At 43.8% G+C, this 24,348-nt stretch overlaps 2 protein-coding genes across 2 annotated transcripts in view; one reads left to right on the forward strand and one right to left on the reverse strand.

The window, feature by feature from the left end:
- Xpo5 (exportin 5) overlaps positions 1–18,935 on the forward strand; it is a 43,316-nt gene extending 24,381 nt beyond the window's left edge. Inside the window, exons 17-32 of the mRNA XM_074082095.1 lie at positions 354–443; positions 1,314–1,513; positions 2,032–2,131; positions 2,916–3,097; positions 9,726–9,826; positions 11,272–11,368; positions 12,330–12,465; positions 13,731–13,829; positions 14,412–14,458; positions 14,859–14,956; positions 15,488–15,550; positions 16,186–16,268; positions 16,942–17,049; positions 17,183–17,320; positions 17,491–17,655; positions 17,826–18,935. Coding sequence (XP_073938196.1) covers positions 354–443; positions 1,314–1,513; positions 2,032–2,131; positions 2,916–3,097; positions 9,726–9,826; positions 11,272–11,368; positions 12,330–12,465; positions 13,731–13,829; positions 14,412–14,458; positions 14,859–14,956; positions 15,488–15,550; positions 16,186–16,268; positions 16,942–17,049; positions 17,183–17,320; positions 17,491–17,655; positions 17,826–17,963 — 1,845 coding nt within the window. The 3' untranslated portion in view covers positions 17,964–18,935. The remainder of the gene's footprint in view (positions 1–353; positions 444–1,313; positions 1,514–2,031; positions 2,132–2,915; positions 3,098–9,725; positions 9,827–11,271; positions 11,369–12,329; positions 12,466–13,730; positions 13,830–14,411; positions 14,459–14,858; positions 14,957–15,487; positions 15,551–16,185; positions 16,269–16,941; positions 17,050–17,182; positions 17,321–17,490; positions 17,656–17,825) is intronic.
- Positions 18,936–19,952: 1,017 nt separating this feature from the next.
- On the reverse strand, positions 19,953–24,335 carry Polr1c (RNA polymerase I and III subunit C). The gene is made up of 9 exons (XM_020157210.2): positions 24,180–24,335; positions 23,981–24,052; positions 21,922–22,029; positions 21,560–21,692; positions 21,177–21,296; positions 20,938–21,090; positions 20,640–20,789; positions 20,409–20,525; positions 19,953–20,266 (listed from the first exon to the last, which is right to left on the reverse strand). The coding sequence occupies exons 1-9, from the start codon at positions 24,246–24,248 to the stop codon at positions 20,148–20,150; spliced, it is 1,041 nt and encodes a 346-aa protein (XP_020012799.1). The 5' UTR covers positions 24,249–24,335; the 3' UTR covers positions 19,953–20,147.
- Positions 24,336–24,348: the final 13 nt, after the last annotated feature.

Raw genomic sequence — 24,348 nt, forward strand, 5'->3', positions numbered from 1 at the left:
TCCCGAGTGCTGGGATTACAGTTGTATACTTCCATGGCTGGCTAACACTATTAATTAAAACAACAGATTCTAGTTCTGAGAAGCAGAAATATGAATATCTAGTGCTTAGTCTTGATTTTTGTATAAGGGGACCCTGAGTTAGTAACCCCTTATTGTCATATGGTATTTTGCTGTAGACAGGAAAATACCATATGGGTATATTGTAGGGCAAATATGAACACTATAAATGTAACTTACACTTAGCAATGATAAGAATTCATTGTGAATTTGTCTCTGGCTGATAGACTCACATGATTTAACACAGTATCAGTGAATCATATTAAAAGTGGCTGAGTTTGAGTATCTCTTTCCAGGCACCCAGAACCCGGGCAGTGAGGAATGTGAGGAGACATGCATGTTCCTCCATCATTAAGATGTGTCGTGACTACCCAGACCTTGTACTGGTAAGCTGCTGGATCCCAGCTGAGTTGCCATTGAGACCTGACAAGTTCTCTGTCAATCCAGCCTTCATTAGACCTCACATAAGAGGAAAAACTAGAACATAGCTTTGCATAGAATAAGCCTTCTTGAGTTAGTGTGTTCTTCCTCTGTCTAGTAGTAAAAAAAATGCAAATAATCTTTTCTCAAAATGAATGGTCTGGCTGGAGATGCCATTCAGTGGGGAGAGCATTTCCTTAGCATGTGCAAGGCTGTGGGTTCCATTTCTAGCACCGCAGGAAAAGAAAAATGGTTCTCTTCTATGTGGGCAACTAAGTTTTACTCCTATAAATGCCCAAGTCTTTACTATATGATGTTCTAAATTACTACTGCCATGTGATGTGCCCGTTTTGGGGGAAGGGGGACAGCACTGAGGTTTGAAATCAGGGCTTCATGCTTGCTAGGCAGGCACTCTACCAGTTGAGTCACTCCTCTAGCCTTGATATGCCTAATTTTGAGAGAAGCCAGGTGTAATCCTAACCCTTCTTGGGAGGTTTCTTTTAAAAATTTAGCAGCACTATAGAGAACAAAGTAAGCAAAATTTCTTCTCTGGATATATAACAGTTTTCTCTCTATTTAGATACTAAACTTATCTTTATAAAGCTGTTAACTTATGTAGAAAAAAAGACGTTTCCATAGTTGTGATATGGGAAAGTACAGTTATCCAAATACTCAAAAACTATCTTCTGCCTAATGGCCTTGCTGTTCAGGCAAAAGGAATACATAACAAAATTGCTAAATGATAGTTTTATAGGCCTGACTGTCTTGGTTTTGTTTTTTCCTTGGGTGACTTACCTCTCCCAGGAAAATCAGGCCTTTTTCTTTGTGATCTGCAGCCTAATTTTGACATGCTCTATACCCATGTGAAACAACTCCTCTCCAATGAGGTACTCCTGACCCAAATGGAGAAATGTGCCCTCCTGGAAGCCCTGGTTCTCATCAGCAACCAATTCAAGAACTACGAGCGGCAGAAGTTGTTCCTAGAGGAGCTGATGGCACCAGTGGCCAGTATCTGGCTTTCTGAAGAGATGCGCAGGTAGACATCCTTGGAGACCCCCGACTCTCACTGCAGTCAAGTTCCCATTCTGTTTCAAGAGCTGTGGGGATACTAGGTGTGGTGGCACTATCAGTGATACCTGAAGTTCTCAGAGTGGCCCTTTGTAATTTGAAAGTACCACCTTGCCGTACGGAGGCATAGCAGGAGGGAGGGGATTGAAGCTGGTTAGCATGGTCATGAGGGCACAGAGCAAGGCTGCTGTGGGGTCTGCAGTGATCAGCACCTCTGGAGAAATGGAGAACAGCCAGTGAGGACCAAAGTAGGAGCCACACAGGCACGCCTCTACCCATGAGTAGAGAAAGTGAAGTGTTGCTAAGGAAACGGAGTGGGAAGGGAAGTTCAAGCCTTCCAATGAAAGCTTATGAGTGATATAATTAAACTCCTCCCACTTTTATAAACCTGCCCTTTTGGACCAAATCATGGGCCTGTTAGTTCTTACAGAAGAAACTGCCATTACTTAAAGTCATGATACAACTTCTCTTCCCCCCTCCCTTCAGAGTGCTGTCAGATGTCCCTGCTTTCATTGCCTATGTGGGTGCAGATCTGAAAAGCTGCGACCCGGCCCTGGAGGATCCCTGTGGCTTGAACCGTGCACGAGTAAGATTGTGCTGGGAATGGGAAGTTGATCTGACCACGAGTAGAAATGGGATGTTGCCGTTTGTCAGATTTCTCATAGATTTGCCTTGTCAGTGGTGAGAAACCTGGAGTCTCCACTGCCCTAAACTCCTTTTCTGCTTTAGTCTTGAATTCTTGAGTTAGTTCCCACAGTAGAGCAAATCATCTTTTCTATGAACTCATTATTTTGATTTTAAGAATCTCTGCATAGCTCTGAAGCCAGGTGTAATGAGGAAGTAGGTCAGACACTGGTCACCAGGGTGAGCCTCCCTGCCATTGCTCTCTGGCATGTAAAGTCCTAAGTGATGGTCAGACTTGCACACCTGAGGTTTTGCAGTGCTTTGTTGTAAGTGTTGTTCCTCAATCCATTATGGCAAGAGACACATTAAATAACCTGGCAGGCGGTAGATTGGTTGAGGTGGGATTAGGGAAGAAGCTGCCAAAATCCAAGCTGGAGGGAAACAAAGTGAAATGATGGCAGTTTCAATACTTTGTCTTGGAGCACTTCTAAACCACTTTCTAATCAGGATCCTGTGGGAGGGTCACCAAACCCCTGGAAGACATCCTAACAAAAGGGAAACTTGCAGAGACCTACCATTGTCCTTTCATGGTAGTGAAAGGACCCCTCTTGGACTTGATCTTAAAGGAAGGGACGGGGTGGAGGTGGGGGGAGGATGACAGAGGGTTCTTCCCTTCTCTATGGCTTCTGTGTTACTTTAACAGTGCTTTGCTTTTGTCTTTATGTTTCATTCTTGCTTTTTGGTAGATGAGTTTTTGTGTGTATAGCATTCTGGGTGTTATGAAACGAACTTGCTGGCCTGCTGACCTAGAAGAGGCGAAAGCTGGGGGATTTGTGGTGGGTTATACTCCCAGTGGCAATCCAATCTTCCGTAACCCCTGCACAGAGCAGATTCTAAAACTTCTTGACAATTTGCTTGCCCTTATAAGGTGAGTCAGAATAATGTTGGGTTGTTTTGTTTTGTTTTCTGTTATTTATTTTTTTTAACCTTTAGAATCTTAAAAGTTTTATCTGTTCATACGTCTTATCATGGTAGCAGTAATGAAGGATTAGGTCTTGATTCTTTCTAGAGAGGGGGTCCATTCTTTTTAAGAATAACAGTTCTCTCTTACAACTTGCATTCCATGTTTGCTATGGGGGCTAATCCCTAAATGGCTTTTTTCATTTTTAGCCTCCTCTATCATCTACTTCTTTATACTTCATCCCTACTTCTGCTTTTAAATTTATTCAGGCTAGATTTTTGCTGGTAAAGGAATTGTTCATTAGGAGCAGGACAGTTGCTTTCTGTAGTGGTGTTTCCCTGTGTGATATCCATGTGAGTTCATCTGAATTTACAAGTTATGACTAAACTCAGATGGGCCAAACAGTCATTGTCTGAGCCTGCTAAAGAAAAGCATGATGCATTCTTTACCTCAGTTTGCTAGGTCTCAAAGCTGAGAGCCTAAACCAGCAGCATCAGCAATCACCTGAGCACTGTTTGAAAGCAGAACTGGGACCACACTCCCAACATGTAAAATCAGAATCTACATTTTATCAAGGTCTCCAGGAGCTTCGTGTATACATAAAAGGCTCAGAGTCACTGTTCTAGGTTGTGAGTTGATACATTCAAATGGAAACTGGTCAGTATAACCTTGTTGGCTACTAGAATGATTTGTGATTCAGGGAGGCTCACTACAGAAAAACATAGGTTTTTGATAGAATTTAGCTCCTATTAGCTAGAGCTCTGCTGCAGTGCTTTTAGGCCTCTTACCAGGGAGTATAAGGCAGAATCTCAAGTGGGCAAACCAAATTACTCAGGAAATGTCTCAGGAAGGCTTTCCTAGCAACAGATGCCCAAGACCAACGCCAAAGAATCAAAGGAGTTTTTTCTTGTTGTTTATGGTGTTTCTGGGGTTTGAACTCAGGCCTTGCACTTGCTAGGCAGGCACTTTACCACTTGAGCCATGCCTCCAGCCCAGAATCAAAAGTTTTAAATTAATGGTTGGTGGAACTGGAGAGGCTGAGTGCTTGATAGAGTTGCCATCGTGGACGTGTCTGTGGAAGTAGACAGTATTCAAATAGACAGTGTTCTGATTTCAAAAGGAGGAAAGAGGTTTCAATAAAGTAATATGACTTGTGTGTTAAAGGCAATAAAAATAGTCAAGGAAAGACTTATTTCCATGTTGGTGTTTTTAAAACCAAAAGGTGCTTCTGCAGCTTAGAGAAATAAGGGAATGATGGAGTCACATCAAGAGACTGATTGACCAGGCCTGTGGCCAAAAATCAATGCGCTGAAAGCTCAGACCTGCAAACAGTGCTCATTCCTCTTGCTTGGGCGAGGGATGCATCAGACAACAGTATGGTTATCATCCTGATGTTTTTCTAAGAGTACAGTGCTTTTAGAAAATTTTAAAATCAATCAAATATATTTTGAAAAATGTTGACAGTAGTTAATTGAGTGGTTAGATTGCTTGAGTAATGTGTAGCTGGAATTAATAGTTTGTTTTGTTTTGTTTTATAAATTTTGTATTACAGTATATCTAAAGAAAACAGTACAAATTATCAGTGTGCATAGATGAATTTTTACAAAGTAGAGCTAGAAATGTAGTCAGCATTCATGTCAAATGTCAAAAACCAACCTAACCTGCCAGGTGCCAGTGGCTATATCAGTAACCCTGTCTACTTGGGAGGCTGAGATCGGGAGGATCAAGGTTTGTGGCCAGTCTGGGCAGATAGTTTGAGGGACCACATCTCTAAAATAACCAATGCAAAATGGAATGGAGGTGTGGCTCAAGTGGTAGAGCGCCTGCTTTGCAAACACAAAGCTCTGATTCAAACCCCAGTTCTACCACAAAAAAAAAAAAAACTAATCCAATACCTCTTGTCAGTCATTACTTATTCTTAAGAATAAACCATTTATTTATTTACTGTATTTATTTTTGGCGGTACTTCAATTTTGAACTCGGCCTCACAACTGCTAGGCAGGCACTGTACCACTTGAGCCACTCTGGCAGCCCTTTTTTGTGTTGTGTATTTTCAGGATGGGGGTCTCTCAAACTATTTGTCATGCTTGGCTTTGAGCTGCCTTCCTCCTGATCTCTGTCTGCCAAGTGGCTGGGATTACAGGTGTGAGCCACCAGCGCCTGGCCAGCACTTTTTTATTTTTTAACTGTTTGCCTGGAATATTTTTAGCCTTACATAACTGAAATCAGCATATGCCCTTGTTGGTTTCTTTTGCTCAGTATTCTGTTTATGAGATATAGCCATGTTACTGCATTCACTTCTGGTTTATTCATTCTCATTGCTTCTGTGATATACTGTCTTATGTGTGAATATACTGTCTTATTCAGCCTTGATGGACTTTTGGGCAGTATTTCAATATTACAAATAGTTCTTTTAAATTCTTGCCAGTGTCTTGGTAAACATACATACATAAATTTCTTTGGATATAGACAGAAGAGTGGAATTTCCAGGTAAGCTATGTATATTTTCAGTGTTCATGGCTAAAACCCCTTCTCTGAAGTATTTATAGCAATTTATACTTGCACTGTTTATGTACAGGAGCTATGAAGGCCGTGGGGGGATTGTTTTGTTGGAGACAGGGTCTTACTATGTAGTCCAATCTGGCCTTGAACTTGAGATCCTCCTGTCTTAGCCTCCTGAGTGCTAAGATGAGAGACCTGTGCCACGATGCCAGGTGAGATTTAGATGACTAATTTTTTAATTGTGAATGGAGGTGTAGCCAACATGGTGTTATCTCCTTGAAGAAGAAGAGGAAAGGAGACTATAAGGAATACCAGATTTTTTTATATAGTGTCAGGGACATTTGATATATTATTATATCTTGGGATCACAATCACATTCAATTAAAGAACAAAAACAGATGGTGGTCAGGTGTAGTATCACATGCTTGTAATCAGTAAAGTTCGAAGCCAGTCTTGGCTACAGAGCAAGACCCTGTCTCAAAAAAAAAAAAAAAAAAAAAAGATGGCTGTACTGTTCACAGTCAAAATTATTTACTTCTCAGGAAGAACTACTTTTGCTGGGTGCTGGTGGCTCACACCTATAAACCTAGCTACTCAGCAGGCAGAGATCAGGAGGATCACAGTTTGAAGCCAGCCTAGGTAAATAGTTTTTGAGATTATCAAAAAAAACCTGCACAAAAAAGGGCTGATAGAGTGGCCAAAGGTATAAGCCCTCAGTTCAAACTCCGCTATCACAAAAAAAAAAAAAAAAAAACCAACTACTTTCATCATCATCAGAGATCATTTCATAGTGTTCACATTTTCTCAACCAAGAGAAAATTTAGAAAACAAAACTTTTTTTTTTTTTAAAAGCGTCTCACTGTGAAGCCTAGGCTGGCCTTGAACTGGCAATCCTCCTGCCTCAGCCTTCCCAGTGATGAGAATATAGGCTTGTGCCACCACGTCCTGTCTTAATGCAGTCCTGTCTTAAATAAGTAAACTACAATATTTTGTCTCACTATGTAGCCTGGCCTTGAACTCTGGATCCTTGTGCCTCAGACTCCTGAGTGCTGAGATTACAGGTGTGTACCACTGTGCCTGGCTACAAATTGCAATTTTAAATAATAAGTTGCACCTCTTATCAACTGTTGTATTCCACACAGTTAGGAGGTGAAGGCTAAGGTAGAGTTGAGGTGACTTTAGCAAAATACTAGCAAGCTAAATCTAACAGCATGCTAAAACAATTATACACCATGACCAAGTAAACTTTATCCTAGGGATGCAAGAGTGCTGTTCAGCATACAAAAATCAATTCATGTAATATACCACATTCATAAAAACAGGAAATCTCAACCATAAAATCATCTCAGCACAGAAAAGCATGTGAAAATCCAATTATACCCTTTGGTTGGCTGGTTTTTGTTTTTTGTGGTGCTAGAGATCAAACCAGGGCATTCTAGGCAAGTGCTCTATCCCCAGCCAGAAAAATAATTTTTATGAAATGTCCATGGTTTACGTCATACTCAGTGGTGAAAGGTGGAACATTCTCCCCCAAAATCCAGAGCAAGACAAGAATGCCAATTTCAACACTTAATCACATTGTGCTACTTAATTAATATTGTACACTAGAAGTTTCAGACAAAGCAATTAGGCAAAAAAGAAAATAAAAGGCACCCAAATTGAAAAACAAGTAAAATTATACTCACAATTAATGTGGCTCTAGATGTAGAAAAACCCCACAAAAATAACTAAAGCTAAGAAATGAATTCAGCAAAGTTGCTGGGTGTAAGTTTGATGCACAGAAATCAGTTTTGTGTATGTTCATAGCAGTGAACTGCCCAAAAAAGAAACTCAGAAAACAATTTCACTTACAACAGCATTCAATAGAATGAAATAGCTAGGAATAAATTTACTAACCAAGGGTATAAAAGACTTACATGTTGAAAACTATAAAGCATTGCTGAAATTAAAGAAGACCTATGAATAATAAAAGAAAAATGAAAACAATAAAAATAAAAAATAAAGAAGACCTAGATAAGTGGAAAGGCATCCCATATTCATGGATTGGAAGACTTAATATTTTTAAGAGAGTATACTACATAAAGCAGTCTACAGAGTCAGTGTAATCCTTATTAAAATCCAGCACCTCTTTTGTAGAAATAGAAAATCTGATCCTCAAATACTTAAGGAATTACATGGAGCCCTCAAAAGCGAAAGCAATCCTGAAAAATAAGAATAAAGTTGAGGGAATGAAACTTCTTGATTTCAAAGCTACAATAGTCAGGATAGTGTTGTCTTGGCATAAGGATAGACATACACACCAACAGAATAGAATTGAGAGTCCAGGGGAAAACCCATACATCTGTGGCAAATTGACTTTCCACAAGAGTGTTAAGACAGTCAGTGTTGAACAAATAATAAATGTTGCTGGGATAACTGGATATTCACATGCTTACAAATGAGATCTGACCCCTACTTCACACCATATACAAAAATCAACCCAGCTATACTTGGGCGTTGAAAGTCAAATGGATCGTGGATTGAGGCCAGCCCAGGCAAAAAAAAAAGTTTGCGAGATCCCCATCTCAACCAATGAGTGGCTGGGTGTGGTGGCACATTACTGTCATCCCAGCTACACAGGGAAGCACAATAGGAGGATCATAGTCCAGGCTGGCTCAGACATAAAGTGAAACCCTGTATCAAAAATAACACAAATAAAAGCTGGCAGAGTAGCTCAGTTAGTAGAGTGCCTGCCTAGCAAGCATGAAACCCTGCTTACAGAGACTAAAACTATAAAACTTCTAAAGGTAAATGTTCTTAGCCTTAGATTTGGCCATGAGCTGTTACATGACCAAAAAAAAAAAAAAAAGCACAAAGAAAGGGGAAAAAAATAGATTGACTGGCTCTGTTGAAAATTTTTAACTTTTTAAAGGAAACAAGAAGGTAGAAAGACAACCTACAGAATGAGAGAAAATATTTGCATATCATATGTGTGGTAAGAGTAGTGTCTACAACATATAAAAAATTCTCACAATTCAGCAACAAAAGACAACTTCAGTTTGTAAATGATCAAAGGACTTCAATAGACATGTCTGCAAAGAAAATACCAACAAATGGTCAACAACCACGTGAGAAGATGTTCAACACCATTAGTCGTTGGGGAAGTGCACGTCATAACTCGTAACAAACACCCCTCACACCCAGTAGGAAGATGTCATTTTAAGAAAATAGAGAAGATAACAAGCCTTGGCAAGGATGTGGGAGAACTGGAAGTGTTTCATTGTTGATGAGCGTGTGAAATGGTGCAAACTGTGGAAAACAGTTTGGCATTTCCTACAAAAGTAAAATGTATAATTACCAATGACCTGGCAATTCCATAACTAGGTGTACGACCAAGAGAATTACAAGCCGGCTTTCAAATACTTGATCAAATGGTACAGTAGCACTACATGACGATATTAAGATGGTGGAAACCACTCAGATGCTCCCGGTAACACAAGGGTGGCAGATCTATGGGACAGGGTAATTGGCTGCAGTGTGGACAGACTTTGAAAATGTACTATATGAAAGAAGCCACACACACAAAAAGCCACTGTATGAGTCCCTTTATAGGAACCGTAGTGGCAGAGGCTGAGGAAAAGGAACAGAGGTCAGCTGCTTCCTTTTGCGGGGGCAGTGTTTTGGAATCAGAGAGATGGTAGTTGCACAACATGAATGTCGCAAATACCACTGAATTGTGCACTTTTAAATGGTTAATTTTAGGGCTGGAGGTGTGGCTCAAGAGGTACAGCACCTGCCTACCAAGCATGAGCCCCTGAGTTCAAACCCCAGTACTGCCAAAAAAAATAAAGTAATAATAATAATATACAACATTTAATTTCATGTTATGTGATTACCCCTCACCATCAGGGCTGTACCCTTCTCTACGGAATGCTGAAAAGTTTTTACCTTCGTTTCTTAACCCCTGCTGGGAGTACTGTTGTTTTTTTGGGAGGGGGAGTTGGGGTGGGGATGACCTCTGTGTGGAGGTATAGTGTCACTGTATTATAAGGTGAAACCTGCTTTTTCTTCAACAGAGTAGGAAATGTTCACATAGCATCCTTGTTTCTTGCAGAACCCACAATACTTTATATGCACCGGAAATGCTAGCCAAAATGGCAGAGCCATTCGCTAAGGCTCTGGATATGCTTGAAGCCGAAAAATCTGTTATATTGGGTAAGAAATCAAACCTTTATTTCCTAAGCTCACTTTATCTCTAATGGGCTCCTCAGGCAACTTGTGCTCATATTTTTCTGGTACTCTCTTGACCACCTGTTTGTTCAGAAACACTCTGGAGTTTACACAGGCTCAACAAGACCAATTGTATTTACCTTGTTATCTTAACATGCAGTCTTCCCTGGCAGGTTTTTCTCCCCGTTGATCCCTCTTTCAGTTAAGCTAGTAGGTTATGGTAGGCGTCAGAGCCCTTAGATTATAAATAAACCATGACTTTTAACCTGAAAGATACTAGTATACTTTCCTTTTGCACATGTGTGTGCATGCGTATATGGACGTGGTTACAATCTGAATGTTTAAAGGAATAAATTCTAAGCCATGCTTCCCAGTTGTTACCTTGATTAGTGTATTGCTGTAACCCACTTTCCCATTGACAAATATGAAAATAACCACACAGTCATAATTGTGTTATTTGCTGTGAAGGAAAGTGACAGGGCTATGTCACTGTTTATTTGGATACCTAGCCCAGTTTTGGAGGGAATTCCGTAATTGCTTCCCAGTGGAGTCTTGAAGCATGAGGAGGAGCTAACCAGGACAGAGGCAAGAAGAGATGCTGGGCATTCTGGACAGACAGAATGCAGGTACAGATCGCAAGTTAGGCAGGAAATAGAGAGGGGTGACTTGTAACTAGAACATAAGAGTAAGACTGGGAATGTGGCAGGAAGTTAGACTGAAAGGCATTAGAGTAGTTGGAACCTTCTGCTTATCTTAGAATCTTCAGGCTGGCTCACTGTCACAGCCCTACAGTGTCTTTTTGTTCTTAGTCATAATCTCTGCCTGGGTCTGACTGTGGTCAGGCTATCCAATGAGGACTCCTGAGCTGTGAAGTTAACTAAAAGAAAGATGTTAGTTTGCCGTTTCAGAGCTCATGTCTGTCCATCTCGGCCTAGGTGTAGCCCTGGATCTTTTCCTTGGGCATCACTACACTTAAGGCCTGTGTTCCAGTTAAAATAGAACTTCCAAGACATGTATTGCCATTAATACAAAAGGAAGGCATTGCTCACTACACACACACACACGTGTAAAGTGACCTCTTATTATACTTCAAAATACAGGTCTTTTAAGGCATTTCTTTCATTGAGGTAAGTGGATTTCATTTAGATTTGCTATACACTTTGGGCTTTTGGGGAGTATCCCTAGTACTTTATGAGAGATCCCTTTGCGCTGCTACTTTGTAGTTTATTTAGTACAGGTCCTATCTGGGAAACTCAGTCTGAAGTTCTGGGTACTTGACTAGTGCCAAAAATGTAACAAATCACCTTTTGGAAAGCTCTTAGCACCTCCACCACCAGGAAGACATGGTCAGCTGCTTTCCACAGACACACACATAAACACACACAAACACACACCCAGACCACATCTTCCTGACCTGTCTTTCTCTATAGGATTACCTCAGCCTCTCTTGGAACTCAATGACTATCCTGTCTACAAAACAATCTTGGAAAGAATGCAGCGTTTCTTCAGCACCCTCTATGAAAACTGGTAAGGAGCCAGCACTGCTTTTCCATGTCCTGTTTCTATATGTTCTATATAGGAACAGACCTTTCTATATGTTACAGAATATATAGAAACAGCCACATGTTCACTTTAAGCTAAAATTCTATTGTACAGGTAAGGTGGGGCAGGAATTTGAAGGGAGATTAATGATGCTAGTGTTGAATCAAAGTGAACAGGTTGCTTTCCTGTGTTTACTTTTTTTTTTTTATCATATGAACCTCACAATTCTAGTCATGATGTGATATTTGTACCCAATGTGTCTGTTTCTCATGCCTAAAATAGTTAAACCCAGGTAGAACAGTGCTGGAGCTGCCTTCACTCAGACCCCTCATTGCTTACACACCCAGGGCTTTGGCCTCAGTTAACCCAGGGTTGAAACCAGGTTTAGCCCATAAGCTCCTCCCTTGTGAGTCCACATCATTACACCATCATGAAAGCTATTGTTGACCTTGGTTACCAATGTGTGCCTTTTAACAGATGCTGTAGCTGCTGTCAAGGAGTTTCTTGCAGGAAGGGGGGGGTAATTTTTACTTCTGACAAAAGTACAGGTTTATATCTTCATAACTAAAGTTGTTACTGTCTTTTGGGAGGGGAGTAGGGGGAGTAGAACTGGGGTTTGAACTCAGGGCTTCCCACTTGTAAATCAGGAGCTCTACCTCTTGAGCAAAACCTCCAGTGCATTTTGCTCTGGTTATTTTGGAAATGGGGTTTCATGAACTATTTGCCTGGGCTGGCCTCCAGCTGGGATCCTCTCCACCTCAGCCTCCCAAGTAGCTAGAATTACAGGTGTGAGCTATTGATGCCTGGCTCTAAAGTTCTCTTAAGGAGCAAACACAATTGCTTATGCAGCGGAAGAGCTTTGTGAACTAGAAATGAGATTGTTGGGCAGTTAGGGTTCGCAGTCAGGGATGCTAGATTTGTCATTCCCAATGATCTTGCCTTACAGTTTCCATATCCTAGGGAAGGCAGGCCCTTCCATGCAGCAAGACTTCTACACTGTGGAGGACCTAGCTACGCAGCTCCTTGGCTCAGCCTTTGTCAACTTAAACAATATTCCTGACTACCGCCTCAGACCCATGCTTCATATCCTTTCAAAAGTCCCAGGATAACAAAAGGTCAGAAAATTAGAGACGAATCAAAGGGAAGAAGAGCTTCAAGAAACGGGTAGAATTGTGTGTCTAAGATACAAAGTCTTGCTACATAGTTCAGGCTGGCCTTAAACTTGAAATCCACCTGCCTTTCCCCTTCTAGTGCTAAAATTGCAGGTGTGCACCACCTTGCGCAGCTTTTTTGACTTTTTTTTTTTTTTCATTTTTCTTTTATTATTCATATGTGCATACAAGGCTTGGTTCATTTCTCCCCCCTGCCCCCACCCCCTCCCTTACCACCCACTCCGCCCCCTCCCTCTCCCCCCTCTCAATACCCAGGAGAAACTATTTTGCCCTTATTTCTAATTTTGTTGTAGAGAGAGTATAAGCAATAATAGGAAGGAACAAGGGTTTTTGCTGGTTGAGATAAGGATAGCTATACAGGGCATTGACTCACATTGATTTCCTGTGCGTGGGTGTTACCTTCTAGGTTAATTCTTTTTGATCTAACCTTTTCTCTAGTACCTGTTCCCCTTTTCCTATTGGCCTCAGTTGCTTTAAGGTATCTGCTTTCGTTTCTCTGCATTAAGGGCAACAAATGCTAGCTAGTTTTTTAGGTTTTTAGTTTTTTTTAGTTTTTTTTTTTAACATGAGATGGGTCATGCCATGTTCCTAGTCAAACTCCTGGGCTCAAATGATCCCCTTGCCTCAGCCTCCCAAGTAGCTTGAATTACAGCTACCTGGCTAGGTGCTTCCTTTTTGAAGAAGCAATTTCTTAATTTCATTCTTTTTTTTTTTTCCAATTTGCGGCACTGGGGATTAACTCAGGGCTTCACACTTACTAAGTAGGCGCTCTTACTGCTTGAGCCACTCTGCCAGCTCATTAATTTCATTCTCTTTCAGACCCTTTACAAAGTTGCTATGAATCTCTGTCCTTTTTCCTAAAGTTACAATGAGAATGGTAAAGGAGGGGTTTATGGTTTATTACAAAAGCGTCCTTCTATTTTTCTTCTCCCTACTTTTGGGCAACCTTGTACCCATAATGTGTAGCCTGGTAGAAAGAACAGTTAAACTAAAAATATAACTGAGGATCATTGCAGTTTAGGATTTAGGAAAAGAGCATGAAGACCTCCCTATTACATGGGATGTTCTCGCCATCTCACATCTCTTTTAGGGGTTCACTGTCCAGGGGTACACTGGCTGCCTGGCTGGTGAGGGGTCTATTCTCATGTGCTAAACCTTCTTAACTCACTGCAGCACGGGTCTTTGTGAAGCCTCTGGTGCTCTTCTGCCCACCAGAGCATTACGAAGCCCTGGTGTCTCCCATCCTCGGACCTCTTTTCACCTACCTCCACATGGTAAGAAATAGGCCAGGAAAGGAAAGCAGAGTACTCTTAGCACACAGAGCCACTCGGAGTGTTGTGAGTCAGGAGCTTCTGAAAGCGTTGTCTCTTTGCCCTGCTAGGCTGGGTGTACAAATCTCCCACCCAGCAGACTTAAGAGTTGGTAAATGAACTGAGCAGCCCACAGAGAATTAAACTGACTCATTTGCCCACAAGGCACCTTCCCATGCAGATTCTACTCCTAACTCTTGCCTACTGAGAAGTGATCAGGGAAATGTTCCCCCTGGGTCTGTGTTTGTGAATTGGGATTAAGCAAGGGGACCACCTGGGCAGAAAACAGATGTGGCCTGAGATCCAGAGTCCTAAGGATGATGTTAATCCTTTCTAAGCAGAGATGTTTGACATGTTGCCCTTGTCAGAGACGGAGGAAGTTACAGAAACCATGTCTGATTTTTTTAACCTTGTGGGGCTCTACCAAGACCCTGTCATTGATATCTGGAATCATCCTTGGCTAGTGTTAATTGAGAAATAGACCTTAGTTATTATGTGCTCCAGTCCACTCCCCTGTCCGAGTGCTTCCTTCTTCTGTTTCCCCAGAGGCTTTCCCAGAAATGGCAAGTCATCAACCAGAGGAGCCTGCTGTGGTAAGGAATACCCATTCTCCTTGGTGGGTGAATTGGCAGCCAGGTTTAGGTGGGGAAAGAGGCGGGGGCAGAGATTCTACTATCACAGGGCTAAAATAGTCATTTTCAGCTTAACTGGCAGTTGATTTATCTGAACAAGCTGTGACCAGTAGGCAGACATTAAGACCAAGCCTTCATTGGGGGTGCCTTCACCTTACCCACTCAGAATTTTAAGCTTGTGCCCACTCTCCAACTAGAAAGAGTCACAGGTAATAGCGTCCTTCAGCAGACCATTGATGTTCATTCCCAACATCTGCGTGGAACACAGACCTGAAGGAAGCCAGAAGGAAGTGGGCACAGGTCTAGAGAGGGTCACTGCTTGTTTATGTTCCCATGGAACTTGGTCCTTGATTTTTGGCAGTGGAGAAGATGAGACTGCAGAGGAAAACCCAGAGTCTCAAGAGATGCTGGAGGAACAACTGGTGAGGATGTTAACCCGAGAAGTCATGGACCTGATCAGTAAGTGGCATGTGGGAACCATGGGTAGTGAGAATTTTCCTGGAAAAAGAGCTGCTCGCTTAGCCATCCCTACGAAGGCTAGGTTGATGCAAAGATTCAGATTTGCAGCAAAATTGTCAGGTTGATAAGAAATAATTAACCAAGTAGAAGCTAGGTAGTCCTAGGTCAACCTAATATAGTCAGTGAATTGTGAATTCAGTTGTACCAAGGCCAGAATATGAGGAAGTACTCTTAATATAGGAAGAATTTAGATTGTTAACTTCCTAGCTTTGTCAAAATTGCGGAAACTTTAAATTCTTGGACATGAAAGCTAATTTTCTACTTTTGGAAATATTCAAAGAATGGTACTTGATCATTTAATTTATTGGCAATCCAAAGTAGCTAGGGATGTATGCTTCAGTCACCTCTCCTGGCCAATAATTTCCCCCTAGTTAATAATTGAATTCAGTGATCATTCAACCTGAGGTGACTATTGTCTGGTGTTACAATGTCACCCTCCCTTCACCCAGTAACCTTGCTTTCTTGCTTTAGCGGTTTGTTGTGTATCAAAGAAGAGTGCCGACCACAGTAGTGCTCCCCCTGCAGATGGAGATGGTGAGTGAGTCTGTTGCCTGGCCCTACAGTGAGGAGGACATGTGGTACAGCTAGCTGTTTTACCTTGTGCTGGCCTTCTTGCTGTACTTCCTCCAGCACACCCCACCTCAAAGCCTTTGCACATGTGGCCTGACCTCTTGCTTCACTCAGGTTTCTGCTCAAGTGGATCTCCGAGGTCTTCCATGCCCAACTTAGTCAAACTGGCAGCCCCAGCCATTCATAGTCTTCTGTTTTATCTTCCTTCCTTCCTTTATTTTTCTCACTACGTACGTTTTTATTTATGTTTGAGTACATAATGAGTGACTCCTTCACTAGAATGTATACTCACTCCCATCAGGGAAGGGGTTCTACTTGTTCCTTTTATACCCCACCATGGACATTCACATGTTCATTCAGCAATGAAAGATCCTCAGCATCTGCTGCTTAAGAGGTTGCCCACATGCATGGCTCAGTGCATCTCTGGGAGATCTATGGGCATGAGCATCAATACTTTTTCATGGAGAGGGGCTATCCTAGTAATGCTCAGTGCCAGGCAGCACAGGACACTTAGCATGGCTTCGCTTTACTTTTAGGCCTCTGTCAGAACAGGATCTTTCTGTTCTGAAAGAATGAAGCTTAACACTCTTTGCTTACAGATGAAGAGATGATGGCCACAGAGGTAACCCCTTCAGCTATGGCAGAGCTTACAGATCTGGGCAAATGTCTGATGAAGCATGAGGTGAGTAAGAGGAGACAAATGACACCTTTTCTCCTTGCCCAGCTGGGAAACCAGTGTCCACTTTTCTCACTCTGGGCAAAGGCTCTCAGAAAAACATACAGGCACCTTGCTGCAAATCCCTAGTGTTTATTCACCCTCCCCAGGCCTGAGCTGTAGGCTTTCGTATAGGTTTTCTCTTTTTTTTGCTTCTCACTTGCTAGGCAGGGGCTTACCACTTAAGCCACGCCTTCAGCCCAAGGTTTTCTCTTACAAACTTTTTTCTTCTTCTTCTTCTTTTTAACCACCTGATACAGTAAAAAAGAAGTAAACTTGCTTCAGTGTCCTGCTTTTATTATTTCCTGTTTTATCTATTAAAATTCCAGTTCTTGATATAGAACAGTCAGAAAAGCTAGGCATTGGTAGCTCACACATATAATCCTAGCTACTTGGGGGGCTGAAATTGGGAGGATGGCAGTTCAAGGCCAGCCCGGGCAAATATTCGCAAGATCCCATCTCCAAAATAACTGAAGCAAAATGTACTGGAGGTGTGGCTCAAGCAGTAGAGTGCTTGCTTTGTAAGCACAAAGCCCTGAGTTCAGACCCCAATCTCACACACACACACACACACACACACACATGCGCACAAATAGAATTGTGCTTATTTTCCCATCGTTATCCTTCCTTTCCTGTTCAGGATGTTTGCACTGCATTGCTAATTACAGCCTTCAATTCACTGGCCTGGAAGGATACTCTGTCTTGCCAGAGGACCACCACACAGCTCTGCTGGCCTCTCCTCAAACAAGTATGGTTATCCACCCTTCTTCCTGAACTCAAAGAGGGTTTGGGTCATGCTAACTGACTGAATCAGTTGGAAGAGTTGAGGTGCTGGGGCCTTCAGAGACCCCCTATGGCCCTGAACACAGCTGTCTCTCCAGGTGCTGTCAGGGACACTGCTCGCAGATGCTGTCACATGGCTTTTCACCAGTGTATTGAAAGGTTTACAGATGCACGGGCAGCACGACGGGTGCATGGCTTCCCTGGTCAACTTGGCCTTCCAAATATACGAGGCACTGGTGAGTGGAGAGAGCATGGGGGCAAGGTGACTGTGGCTGCTTCGCTCAGCCTGCTGCCAGGATCTTGGGCTTTATCCTAATTGCTAGTACTGTCCTTAAGGTGGGTGTGGCAGGGAATGGGTAAGGTGGCAGGGGCCAGGACCTGTATTGAGTTTATCCCCACTTATCAGCGCCCCCGGTACTTGGAGATAAGAGCTGTGATGGAGCAAATTCCTGAAATACAGAAGGACTCTCTGGACCAGTTTGACTGCAAGCTTCTGAACCCCTCCCTGCAGAAAGTAGCTGACAAGCGACGAAAGGACCAATTCAAACGCCTCATTGCCGGTTGCATTGGGGTAGGTCATGCTTCTGTTATGGTTCCCAGACCCACAGAGTTGCTTGTGGTCTTCTTAGACAGTGACTGCAGGTAAACCAGGTTCTAACCAGGCATTGACCATTCTGGTAGGATGATCTCTAACCAACTACCCAGGACCTACCATAGTTCTTTTTCCTTTGTTTTCTGCAGAAGCCCTTGGGAGAGCAGTTCCGAAAAGAAGTTCACATTAAGAATCTTCCCTCACTTTTCAAAAAGACAAAACCAATGCTGGAGACAGAGGTGCTGGGCAATGAAGGGGGTGGCCTGGCCACCATCTTTGAACCGTGAATCAAGCTGTTGGGCATCTTCCTCGGCCTTTATTGTCATCTCTTCTTCCCCTTCGTAGCTAATTTCTAGGCCCCTCTTGCACTGCCACCTCACTTTCCACCATGATCAGCCTGGAGACAGATCCAGGTCTGGAGATGGAGAAGAGTGGGCCCTGTGCAGGGCCACAAGTAACTCTACTAAAGTATCAAGAAAGGGAGTCAGGGCTTTCTGACGAGATATTCCAGGTAGTTCTCATTCTACTTGGAGTTTTGGCTTTTCCAAGAAAAGCTAAAGTAGTATACCCTCCCACCCCCATGCAGCCACACACCTGGGCAGAATGGGAAATAAGCTGCTGTGCTCAACAGCTGTGACTACCCAGGCTTGCAAGGGATCAGTCCTTGACCACCTGTGCCGGAGAGTTTCTCCTAGACCACTGCAAGTCCCACTGCCTAACCCTTTGCTTGCTAGGCTGGCAGGGACCCTTCTCCACCCCCAGGGGCATGTCTGGGTTAGGTGCTAAATGCTGAATTGAATCAGCCAATGTTCTCAATTTGGTCTTCAGCAAGAATCTGTTCACCTGATGGGATCCATGGTACAGGTTACTGGTGAAGTCTGGGCACAGTATCAAGTATAATACCTCTAGGGACCAGGGCTGGGCAATTTAGTGCTCTAACATCTTCCCTTTTAGAGTTCACACATCTTGTCCTTCCATGAGTGACCCTCAAGGGCTTCCCCAGCCTCAGTCTACTCAGGCATAGGAGCCACAGTACCCTACTCAGTGTCACAGTATCATTGTCATCCAAGGATAAAATCCAAACCAACAAGGCTCACATCAAGTAACTAGCAAAGCCACTGGTCTCCTAGACTAGCTGAGTCCAGGTGCCTTTAAAAAACTCATGGTCTTTCAGGTTCCTGGTTACTTTTTTCAAGGGCCATTTCCAAAAGGAAAAAAAAAAAAAAGCCTTCCCATCACAACCTGTACTGTGTATCCATCCTAGAGGTCACTGGAAGCAGAACATGGATATGGGACCTAGCCCTGAGGTTACAGAAGGCAGGCTTGGTCCATGCAGAAACCAGAATGTGTGTCCATGTGCTCCACGAAGAGGCAAACCAGTTCATCAAGGGTTTCAGTGAGAGGTAGTGGACTGAAGCTACCACTTTTAGCTGGTATAGGCCACAGACACAGCAAGGTTGGTACGAGGCAAAGCCGCAGAAACAGGACTTGGGAGTCATGCTGCCGTCTATGCTGCACAAGTCTGCCCCCTCTTGCGTGGTGCTTGGGGTTCTGTTGATTGTGAAGGTGATCTCAAAGAGTATTTCCCTCCAAACTTGATACCTGCCTACTCCTATCTGGTTGGGGCCGTGGAGGGTGTGGTTGTATGTATTATGTAATGTTCTTAACATCCTGTGACTTCATGCTAGAAATTTTCTATTGTTTATAGAGCTTTTTTGTAGAAATGTTAACTCTAAAGCACATCTGCATGTCAGTAAAAGTCAATTTCATACAGAAAGGCCCTAATTGCCTTTTTCAGACCAGTGGCATACACCCAGCCAACAGAACCAGACAGGAAGAACCATAAGTTGTGGGCCTGCTCTTAAGCGTTCTGAAGCGGTATGCCAGTTAGATGTGTACTCCTCATCCACCTAGACAGGTAGTGCATCCCATTCTCGTCTCACTGTGGCTATTGGACCTGGCCGTGACAATCTGTTTAAAAAGAATTTCTGCTGTTCTTGGTGGAGCAGTCAGTACCAACATGAATGGGGCTTAGACAGCTAAAGACAATCTCCCACCCCAACCCCAATCAGGAATTTTCCTGATAATCCAGGAGACAGGTGAAGTGGCTCCTTGTGTGTATTTCTAGGGTGTGGCTGTGCCCCCAGAAACCACCTCAATTTGGCCTATTCTTAGGAAGCTTTAGGACACGTCTTGCTAAATGCCAAGCCTGCCGTGGGGGAAGGCCCCATATTTTTAAAACTAAAATGCAACAAAATCTAGTCTCTGAAAAAATCTTTGTTTGAATATGAATTTATTTACATCAAAGGCCTTACAAAGGCATAAGATTCCATGGCACATTTAACAAAATGTATTGATTGAGAGTAAAGCTGGAAGTGGACCACTGGTCACACTGGGTATAGCAGTCTGTGGGGCAGGTCAAAACCCAGAAGCCCCCATGCCCAGACACCCCAGAAACCTCAGCGCAAGCCTCAGTCCATCTGAACTGCATCTAGTTCTTCCAGGAACCTCCGGCACTTTCCCATCAGTACTTTGATAGCTTCACTCACCAGGACATCTGGTGGTAACACTCCTGTTGACTCAACGGAAACTGCGGACCAAAGAGACACTTTCGTTCAGGCAGGACTTCCTTAGAAAGCTCCTGTTATAAGTCATTCTTAAACTCCCATGCCCCCCAAAACGCAGAGGAATCTGCAGCACTAAAGAGTCGTCATTATGCCCCTCATACTTACAGATGTAATGATCCCGAACACGCGTGAGCCGCACAGCCTTCTTCAGCTTCTCATTCCGGAAGATTTCCCTGCTGAAGGTATCCAACCGGGGATTGGCAACTCTGGCCACTTTTTTACCTAATGAAAACAAATCATGTCATACTCTATATGAATCCAAAAGCCTTCACATCTCCCTGCCACCTTCAAAAAATATATACTTTGGGTCCTACCAGAGCACCCCAAACATCCTACCTTGCACTTCCTGCACCTCAATAACACCAGGTGAGAAGCACTGGCTAAGTTCCTCTGCTGCCTCCCCTTCCACAGGCTCAAGCAGGGTGATATCAGGCAGTAGCCTGTAACTGGCTGTTGCCACTGGTGAAAACTTTGCATGATCTTTGCCTAGAGGAAGAGAGAAATCAAAAACCCTTTGTCCTAAGCCACAGACAACATAAACTTCTCGGCTTTCTGAGTTCCCTAGTCACCCCTGTACCACTGCAATCAAACAACACCTCCATCCCCACCCAGGACAGGTCCACAAGATTCTCACCAATCCCCTTGACACAGTGCATGAGTAGGTCAATCTCCTGGCCAGGCCGCAGCTGAGCAATGAGGATGTCGTCGTGTACTGGGCGAATAGTGCTCTCTGGGAAGACGTCCGCCTGGTTTCCCAGGGGGACCCATGTCATGTGCCTGGTATATACTGGAAAAAAGCATGTCAAAAATCCCATTCCCTAAAACTTGCACCCATCACAGGCGGATCCTCTTCCTCAGTCTACTACTGCTCACCTTTGTGGTTCACATAGAGTTCATTGGGGTCAGAGGAGTCTTTAGCAGCATGAGGGTTCCGGGTACACCTGACCTGCAGCCGAAACTGCAGGGTGTCTATCTCTGTGCCTTCTTCATCTCCTGCATGGTGAAGGAGTCTTAAAGGACTAAGGAATATTGGAGTGCGGGGCCCCACGCTGAAAGGTTTACATACACTTCTCACTTAATTTTGACACTTTGGAAGGCAAAGGCAAGTGTTCTCACAGACCAAAACTAGTCTACCAAAAGACACGTAATTGCTCAAGGTCCGTAAGTGGGCAACCAAGGGTCTGGACCCAGATGGTCTGGTTCCAGAATGTATTTCAGGACAGCTCTTCCAACATTCCACTTCCTCAGACCCTCACCTGGGTTCCGATATTCAAAAAGACGAGGATCCGCATGAATGGGAATGAGCCCCAGGCGGTGAGCAAGGATCTCATCCTGCACGATGGAGGTGTTGTTGTACACCAACACCTTTTCCACAGCCATTGTCGGCACCTGCCCCAGGAAACAGAATCACCCACCTGCAAAGACCCAACCCACCTCCCCCACACACCCCTCCCGAGACAGATCCCTCCCTAGGATGCTTCCTAATGAGTTCACGAAGGGGAGAAAAGCTCAGCAAAATCCCAGGAAAGTGAGGAGGACAGATGTTGAGGCACTTGACTCTACAAGGAAGGAGATGGTATAGCTTCCCCCACAACTTCGCCACCATGTCTGCTAATACCTCAGCTAGCAGAATTCTTCGAAAAGCATTTGCAATGGCTGCATCGATCCCCACCATGTCAAACTCCAGTGAGTTTTCATCCATATGTACCACATCCACACGGAAATTCTAGGAGGAGAAATGCTAAGTGAAGCTGCTTCTCTGTACAATCCAAAACCCACTATGACTGCTCCGTGGATACTATCCTCAATGTTTTGATATCCTCTCATTCAAAACCTCCCTGTGCACAGATGACCCTCACTACCTGTTCTTCCTCCCCTAATCCTTTAGTTTCTTGAAGTCTCCTTGGTTTTGTCCTCCATTAATTGAAAACCCTATACAATATAGCTTCCAACCAAACCATACACAGCTCTATCAAATAAAAATTTCCAGATTGCTTAGTGCATTTGATACCATGCAATCCTTTTCTTACTAGACTACTACTGTTGCATTAGACTTTGCTGATAAAAAAACCATCCCTTTTCAAACTCCATTTCCTTGGGTTTTTTTTGTTTGTGTTTTGGCTTTGTTTTGGGTTTTTTTTTTTTGCAGTACTGGGGCTTAAACTCAGGGCCTCATGCTTCCTAGGCAGGCACTCTACCACTTGAGCCACTCCACCACACTTTTTTTTTGTGGTAAGTGTTTTCGATAGGGACTCAAACTATTTGCCTAGGCTGGCTTTGAACTGCCAACCTCCTAATCTCTGCCCCACAAGTATCTAGGATTACAGGCATGAGCCATCTGTACCAGGCTGTTTTTCTTTTTTTTAATTTCCTTGGTTTCTGAGCACCAATCTTGTTCTCCACCAAAAGTAACACCAAATGTTACTTTTCTCTCAAACTCTTGTCCCCCAAGTGACCTCAACCACACTTACAGTTTTAGCAAGTATTCTACAGACAACTCCCAAAATCTTGTCTCATTTCTGATTTTCTTTGTTTTTATTAGCATACATTAATAGTACAAGGGAGGAAAGAGCTCCTTGTAATTTTATATTTTGCTTTTTGACACAGTGTCTCCCTAGGCAGCCCAGGCTGGCATGAAACTCGCTTATAGCCCACACTAGCCTTGAACTCCAGATCCTCCTGTCTCTGCCTCCTAAATTTTGGGATTACATGCATGCATCACTACACCCCACCTGATCTCAAACATGTAACCTACAAGCTCAAACACAGTAACCTACAAGCTTAGTAGACTTCACAAACAGAAACTGAATGCATTATCACTCCTGTTCCCCAAGCCATTTCTCTTTTTCAGTTAACACCACCATCCATCAAAACAGTCCCCCAAGCCAGGCCATTTTATCCTCCACCCTTACCAAAGCAAACTACTTTTCCTGCTAACCCTGAACCCATCATCCCAGCAGTCCTAGCTCCTGCTCTCAATGTCAGCTCCCATACTCAACCTAGCAGATTCTCTGCGTTGGGTATAATCGTCCTCAAATTCGCTCCCTCCCATCAACGGTGTGAATCTGATAGTCGCTAAGAATTCAAAAGCTCCCTCTCGCCTACCGTGCCTAAAATGCGCTCAATCTTGCTTACATTCATCAGACCTATTTAGCTTTCTGGCAATTAGTCCTGAACTCCTGGGACCTTCTCAAACTACACCTTTCACAAGTCTTTGTAACTGCGCTCCTGTTCTCGTCCCTCCTCACCCTGTGCTGCTCAACTTCACTCCTCGTCCAAAGCTCCATTCAGATGTCACCTTTCGTGAGCTCTCGCGCTCTCCCCTTCTCACGCCGACCGCCTTTACCACGTTATTCTGCATCATCGCTTGTGTGCGCTGTTCAGCAGGACAACCCCACCTCAGCAGGACGCACGAAGCCCGACTGAGTCGGCCGACACGTGAGCGAGCGCATAGCACCGATGGCTCTACACGTTTTCCAACGGAGTGACCCCCCCAAAAAAAAAGCAGCTTCCGAGGCACCCTAACATTTCCAAATGACAAGACTGCTTCTCCCTTGCTACTGCTACTCACAGTGCTTACACAGCACAAAACAGCGGAGGAAGGCCAGCCTTACGCTGGGCTGCTGCAGAAACGCTCAGCCCTCACGACCTCTCGGGACACCTCCAGTCCCACTCACCTTCTCGAAGCGGTCCTGGTCCCAGGCATCATCATACCCGGCGTAGTTACCGGGAAAGTCAGTGGTATGAACCTAGAGCAAAAAAGAAAACTCCGTCCACGAAAGGGGCAGTGAGGCCAAGTCCGTCCTCACGCCGATCCCCACCCCACCCTTGTTCCGTTCTCATTCCTCCCCCTGAACTTAAAGCCATAAGACTTACATTGCGAACCCCAAATTCCCCTAAAACCACGCGACTCCGCATTTCCTCCACCGCCTGAGCGGTCGCCATCTTCCAACTCTCCACGAGAGGCGAACCTCACATTGGCGCGTGCGTTCTTCCAGCCCTCCTCCGTCTCCGTGGCAACGCCCCGCCTCCTAGACTCCTAACT

The sequence above is a fragment of the Castor canadensis genome, chromosome 8 (assembly GCF_047511655.1).
Source record: "Castor canadensis chromosome 8, mCasCan1.hap1v2, whole genome shotgun sequence".
NCBI lineage: Eukaryota > Metazoa > Chordata > Mammalia > Rodentia > Castoridae > Castor > Castor canadensis.